The sequence below is a fragment of the Podarcis filfolensis genome, assembly GCF_964270895.1.
Source record: "Podarcis filfolensis genome assembly, chromosome: 5".
Classification (NCBI taxonomy): Eukaryota; Metazoa; Chordata; class Lepidosauria; order Squamata; family Lacertidae; genus Podarcis; species Podarcis filfolensis.
Genome location: NC_139608.1, coordinates 25,243,550 through 25,250,897, shown reverse-complemented (window position 1 = coordinate 25,250,897; position 7,348 = coordinate 25,243,550). Strand labels below are relative to the sequence as shown.

At 46.6% G+C, this 7,348-nt stretch overlaps 1 protein-coding gene across 1 annotated transcript; it reads left to right on the top strand.

Annotated features, from left to right (window-relative positions):
* The first annotated feature begins 199 nt into the window (after positions 1-199).
* Positions 200-5,581, top strand: ZIC1 (Zic family member 1). Its single transcript, XM_083613435.1, has 3 exons — positions 200-2,118; positions 3,250-3,413; positions 4,328-5,581. Exons 1-3 carry the CDS (start codon positions 1,128-1,130, stop codon positions 4,523-4,525), a joined length of 1,353 nt encoding a protein of 450 aa, XP_083469561.1. The 5' UTR covers positions 200-1,127; the 3' UTR covers positions 4,526-5,581.
* The last annotated feature ends 1,767 nt before the right edge of the window (positions 5,582-7,348 follow it).

Genomic DNA, 7,348 nt, shown 5'->3' with positions numbered 1-7,348 from the left:
AATACCTGGGATTGATGAGCTGAGCTGGCCAATCAGGAGAGAAGGAAGGTTTTGCGCACCCTTAGTTGGAGAGGAAGGAGGGAGTTGCAAGCGAAAGTGGGAACCGCCAGGCACCAATGATCAGCGACGTCGGTCTTTACGTAGCTCCTCCTCCTTCTCCCATTCATCAAGGGGGGGACGGTGTCGTCTTTTCAATTCATTTATCTGCAGGAATGATTGCCGCTATCAGTCTCGCGTTCACCGCCCGGCTGAGGAGGTGAAAGTTTCTCCCCAGGAAGATAAACCGCAAAAGACAATATTGTGCATGATTTGCGCCGTTTTTTTTTTTTTAACAAAGCAGGGGGAAAAAAGGAAAGCGAAGGGGGAAAAAAGCCCAAGGAGGGGGAAAAGAGACGGAAGGGGGAAAAGAGTGCAAGAACTGGAAGAGAAGAGAAAATTGCTCGCTAGTCCGCTACATTCCTCTAGCCTCTTTTTTTAAATTAAAAAAAATAACCAGAACTGAAGGAAGTTTAATTTTTGTTTTGCTCCCCCCTCCCCCGTCTGAGCCTGTTTCCTCCTCTCTCTTCACCATTGTTATTCGCGAGCGGAGTCTTCTGAATCCTTTCCCTCCTCCCCATTGAACCCCCCTGAAAAAGTGCAGTCCGAGAGGCGAGAGAGGGGGCGATCGGTTTTTCTGTGCGCGCGCCGATGTCTTTTTTATTCTTATTCTCCAATTTTTGCAGCTTCTAGATTTCTTCCGCGGGCTCTGCCCACCCCTAAGCCCTCACCCACCCTCTCGTTTTGTGTGTGTGCGTGTGTGTGTTTTGGGTGCGCGGATGCCGAAGGGGGAGTTCCTGATGTGGTCGCTTTAGTGGTGAACGTCGCGCGGACTTTTGCAAGAGAAAGAGAGAGAGAGGCTGCTTGGATTGGCGGCGGCGGCGACGGCGGCTCTCTTCCTCGTCGGCTGATCCGGCAGTTTGTTGGCTGCTGCTGCTGCTGTTGTTGTTGCTGCTGCTGCTTACCCCCACTTCTTCCACGTCCTTTCCCCCCCTTTTCCTCCTTAATTTATATTTTCTTAAATCTTATTTCATTTTTGCATCACTTTTCCTCGGCGGTTGCTGCCGCAGCTGCCTGAGAGCCGGGAGAAGATGTTGCTGGATGCCGGACCGCAGTACCCCGCCATCGGAGTGACGACCTTCGGCTCCTCTCGCCACCACGCCACGGGCGACGTGACGGAGCGCGAGGTGGGACTGGGCATCAACCCTTTCGCGGACGCCGGGATGGGCGCCTTCAAGCTCAACCCCAGCAGCCACGAGCTGGCCTCGGCCGGCCAGACCGCCTTCACTTCGCAGGCCCCTGGCTACGCGGCCGCAGCGGCGCTGGGGCATCACCACCACCACCCGGGCCACGTCGGCTCGTACTCCAGCGCGGCCGCCTTCAACTCCACGCGGGACTTTCTCTTCCGCAACCGGGGCTTCGGCGAGGCGGCGGCGGCGGCCAGCGCCCAGCACAGCCTCTTCGCCTCGGCGGCCGGCAGCTTCGGCGGACCGCACGGGCACGGCGAGGCGGCGGGCCACCTCCTCTTCCCGGGCCTCCACGAGCAAGCCACCGGCCACGCGTCGCCCAACGTGGTCAACGGGCAGATGCGCCTGGGCTTCTCCGGAGACATGTACGGCCGGCCGGAGCAGTACGGCCAGGTGACGAGCCCGCGCTCCGAACATTACGCTTCGCCGCAGCTGCACGGCTACGGCCACATGAATATGAACATGGCAGCCCACCACGGGCCGGGGGCCTTCTTCCGCTACATGCGCCAGCCCATCAAGCAGGAGCTCATCTGCAAGTGGATCGAGCCCGAGCAGTTGGCCAACCCCAAAAAGTCCTGCAACAAAACTTTCAGCACCATGCACGAGCTGGTGACTCACGTCACCGTGGAGCACGTCGGCGGGCCCGAGCAGTCCAACCACATTTGCTTCTGGGAAGAGTGTCCCAGGGAAGGGAAGCCTTTCAAGGCCAAATACAAACTGGTCAACCACATCCGAGTCCACACGGGGGAGAAACCTTTCCCGTGCCCTTTCCCGGGATGCGGGAAAGTCTTCGCTCGCTCGGAAAATCTCAAGATCCACAAAAGGACGCACACAGGTACGTCTCCAAACCAACCGACCGGGCCGAGCCGCCCGTTGCCTGTTGAAGCGAACTCTCGAGCTTTCCAAGAAGGAGCCAGCTCAAAACAAATCAAAGGGGGGAGGGGGAGGGAGGGGGATTAGGGAAGAAATATAGGGGTGGGGGCTCCTTTCTTAAACAAATCCACATCAAGAGCCGGATTCAGTTCAGCTGGTGAATTAATTGTCACTATAAACCAAACATTGCTTTTCTTTTTTTTTAATTTATTTTTAAGTGGGAAAAAGCAAATGTACGGTAGGGCTCTAAATGTTTCAGGAAAAAAAGGGGAGATTAGGGTGTGGGGTGGAGGGGAAAAGATGGCAGCGATCTGAATTGTTAAAATTTATTGGTTTTAATTAATTGGTAGTCGAGGGCACTGACTGTCTTGCAGTGAGAAATCCTGCTAAATATATGGCTACCTAACCTCAGCTTTCCTTCCTATCTATTTCTCACCCTCTGTAAATATTTAATTATGTGGGGCTATTGTAAGTAATCTGAGCTGTACGAGTTTATGTATTATTACAAGGAAACGTGGGGGTTGGGAGCGCTGAAATCACTCGCAAATCACCAGCTCCCTGTTCTAATATTTCTTGTGTTGTCTTTTCCTTCTCCCTCTCCTTTTGGAAACAGAAATCCCACAACCTGTCGTGTGTTTATCTAATTTCTTTTTTAAAAAAAATCTAAAGCTGGCGCTATTGTGATTTGAACAGTTTAATCAGAAGTGTGCAATGCACTGCAAGTTTAATAACTAATGCTACCGTGCAGCCGTAGAAGGTTATGTGTACACTACGTAATAAATAAGGGAATGAAGGGAAGGTAAACACACGCCAAATTTAGCCATAAAAGTGGCAACAAACCTTCCCCTCCTTCCAAAACTGTGTGCAAATGTACTCCTTTGCCAGACGTTCATTTTCTGGTGAGATGCCACAGTTCGCTGTTTAAAAGAAAGATAAGAAAAATGGGGAAAGAAAACAGGCTTTGATTTAATTTACTCTTGTGCAGTAAAGTGTGTGTGGGGGGGGTTAGAACTGGCTATAGGTGTTGCTCCATACTATAAAAATCTAGGTGCCAGATTTCCAATTAGGTCGACTTTGTTTGTTTTTGTAATAGGTGAAAAACCCTTTAAGTGTGAATTCGAGGGCTGTGACAGGCGCTTCGCCAACAGCAGCGATCGCAAAAAGCATATGCACGTCCACACTTCAGACAAACCTTATCTCTGCAAAATGTGCGATAAGTCCTACACGCACCCGAGCTCCCTCCGAAAACACATGAAGGTAAATGCTAGACTCAGTCCCCCCCCCCCCCAGCTTCTCTTTTCATTGGGATCTGCTTGGGCCGGGTGGCCTTCGCCTCTCTCCTTCCACCATCGACTTTGCACACCGCTATTTACTGGAGGAGGGGGGAGGGGGGAGGGGGGAGGGAAATAAACATTTATTCCTTATAAACAGTAGTTTATACAGTAGTGACGCGACGTTCCGGACAGGAAACTGGGAAACTAGCCCGTATTGTTCTGTCACTCTGGAAAGGTTTATTAAAGGAGAAGTGATTACGTTGCTTAAAGGCGTGGAAAGTCTTCGTTTCTGGAGACCCGGGATTCCAGTCCTTTACGCTGTAAATTGTCTCACAATGGATCCCGGTTTGGGCTAGCCTGGGGTTGTGCATTGCTTCAGGGGGAGAATTTAAAGAAAAAGACTCGATGGGGAGTCTGAAGGGACACAGGCAGGCATAGAAACTCTGGGTTTCTTGTTCAAGCCTCCGCTAGGATATCGTTCTTCTTTTGTGTATCCCAGGGCCGTATTTATCTTGCATGGCAGTTCCCTGAAATTAGCTGAGAACAGGCGATCTCGGTGTATAGTTAAGTTAAGGGCTCGGCGCTTCTATGAGATCAGCCAACATCCTGATTAGCGAAGCAGTATTTCAAACTTCACGCTTCCCCCGCGCCGCCACCCTCCCCCCACCGTGGCATTTAGAGTTCAATCTGTGAGCTCAGCTCCGTGATTTAGCATGTTGGGCAAGTAAATGGGCCAGATGCATACGTGCATATTGTTTGCATGGGTATAACAATATTTATATATTTATCTAGCCAGGGATGGGTGGGTGGGTGTGCACCCAGCGATACACGTATATCTATGTGTGAATCCACACACACTTCAAGCATTTCCCTTTGTTATTCATTTCTGTTTTCTAGGTCCACGAATCGTCCTCCCAGGGGTCTCAGCCTTCTCCCGCTGCCAGTTCAGGCTATGAATCTTCAACCCCCCCAACAATCGTCTCTCCATCCACAGAAAACCAGACCACAAGCTCCTTATCCCCTTCATCTTCAGCAGTCCACCACACGTCCAGCCACAGCACGCTCACGTCAAATTTTAACGAATGGTACGTTTAAACAAACGAACAAACAAATGCAAATCCAACCTATTTAAAAGACTCCAAAAATTAATGAACACTTTGAAAATCGATCTTTTTGTGTGTTTTGATTTTTTTTTTAATGCTGCCCATAGACCCAGGACCGAATCAAATCAAGAATTCTCTCTCTCTCTCTCTCTCTCTCTCTATCTCTATCTCTCTCCCTCTCTTCTTCAATTTCTGTTGTTTTGTTTTGGTTTTGTCGTGTTTGGGGCAAAGGCTTGGAAAGCAAATGGTTTTTTTCTAGAGTGCGTGAGAAGAGCAGGGTTATTGGGCCATCTTGCCGATGTGCAGGGCTTTTTAATGGAACCACTGACTGGAGTTCTTCAACTGCATGTCTCTTTGGGCAGCGCCTTGTTTTCTGTAAATACAGAAATACTAGCTTACAATGTACTGTTTGATTTTGTAAATAGTTATACCACAAGTTGAATAAGGGGATACGTGGAATTGTGGTCTTTGCATATATATGTGGGGGGAGGGGAATAGGGGAGGGGGTTGGGGAGGAGGTTGAAAAGTGGGGGGGAAGGAGGGAGGAGGTAGCAAATCATCTATTTGTACTGAATGGCAAGGATGTTCTAGTAAATGTGTACCAAAATGTGAATTACTTTGTATTATTACAGTCTAAACGTCGACCTAACAGAATATTATTGGTATTAATGTGCTTTTTCTTTTGTATAAAGTGCAAACATTTCGTCCCAAAGTCCAGTCTAAGTAGTGCAGTAAAATGTTGTTACACGTCCTGTCAAGAAATTCGTATAGTGCAAGCCTGGATCTGCGTGTCAAACTGTTACATTTGTTTATGTAAAGTGGTATTAAAAAAAAAAGCTATAAACTATAACCTGTCCATTGCTTTTGGCAAATACAACCACATACTGTATATACTTCCTAATTTCCATATTTATCCGCATGTAAAGGTCCGGTTATACATGTTACAGATATTCAATATTTATGGCTAGAAGAATTGGTATGTACAATTTAGTTTACAGAACTGTTTGGTAACATTTCGTACCTTATTAAAGATTCTGAAATCCCATAATCCGTGGTAGGAATCCTTATTGACTAAGCCTGCTGCTCTGCTGCAACTTAGCTAGTTTTCAGGACAGTATACAGACTGGACCAAGAATCCTGCCCCCTGACTTCCACTCCTTGTCCTACTGTACTACCATTATGTCATCACTAGACCAGCAACTTTGATATTAATGTGATAAATTGATGTGCCCCTGCTAGCATTTAGGGTAGGATGTAATTAGTATTTATAGAAAACCCTATGAAACAAAAGTTTTTGGCTGCAATATAATTTAAATGACCATTGCTGACTCCTAATAATAACAGTAACAACAGCTACAGCAGAGTAGCAATAGATTGCATACGACCATGCAAATCTTGTCAGGGGGAAGAAAAAAGGATGAGGTGTTGCCACAATATCATAAAATGGATTAGCTCTTTGCTACAATCAGTAATTGCGAAAAGAATTCATATGTTTAAATTTGAGAAGCTTTTAGGTATCATTTAATCTGAGTCATTTTTTTTATTCTTGCAAGGCCTTCTGCGATCCTCACCTCTTACCCCCAAAGCCACGCCATTATATTATATCCCTCTGTTTAGATGCTCCGTTCTGTGTTTGCAGTTGGTATTCTTTTTTTACTATAATTTTGCCAGAGTTGTTCCTTACAACAGCAGCAAAATAAAACAAACCCAGAGAGGGTGGGAGGGAGTTTATGTAGTTTGATTATCTCTTTTATTTCCCCCCATTTACTTAAGAAATTCGTTCCATTGGCTGGCGGTGATACAGTAAATTTGTAAATGAGAAGACAATATATATTAAAAAAATCTAAATTACTTGTGCTTAATGACTGTGGCAGAACGCCTTTTTCTCTAAATCAGATTGTCTTTCTTGCAGTTTAGTTTGATAGATTTGCAAGCTGTGGTGCTTCCGTTAACTTAGCGACGCTTGTAGGAACCGCTAGGCTTTGTTCCTTGGTGTAGGTTGCATGATCGCCCCATTAAGCAGACAACATATCAACAGACAACACAGATCATGAGCTCTCTGTGTTTGGGATATTATGTCACAGAGTGAATTGCACCTGCTGACCTCTCTTGTAGGCCAAGATGGCATTTTAACAGCTTCTTTTAAAATATAGATATATAGATATTTAGAAGTTCAGCGAGTCAGCCGCAGCATCAACGGCGATGAGGATTTGGGGATAGTGAAGCTGGTTTGGATCCCCAAGTTATCTCAGTTCTTAATACGCATGTCTACTAGCTACTCACAGTATATATTGTCCTGGTATATATTTATTATTTTGTGCAGGATTTTTGTAAACAGAGTCATGGGGGAAGGAGAAGCTTGTGTTTTGGTGTTTTGCTGGAATGTTTTACTTAAATCTACATAGGCCTCTCTGGACCCTTAGGAAGTAGGATCTGGGCCGCGGAGATGCGCTGCGATGTCTTATAGATCTTTTCAGTCGGAAAGAAACAGTTAAGAAATAGTAGAGCCTGCTTTGTGTTGTGTTTTTTTTAAAAACTTCACTTCCTAGAAAATGTTATTCTAATGAGAAGCTCATTTATCAGCTCTTCCAGTGCAAAGAGCGCCACCTTGCAGGGCCTACAGATACTGAAAGAAGTTCGAGAGAACCATAGAGGCTGAGGCACAACCCGGAGGAACTGCGGCCGAAAGACACGCTGGGTATTCATTTAACCCTAAAGAAATGCAATGATAAAGTTTAGTCGTCTCCAGACCGTTAGCCTTAGCGGGAAAGTAGCAGTTTCAGCGATTTAGTATGCGAGCCTAAATGGAAAAGGA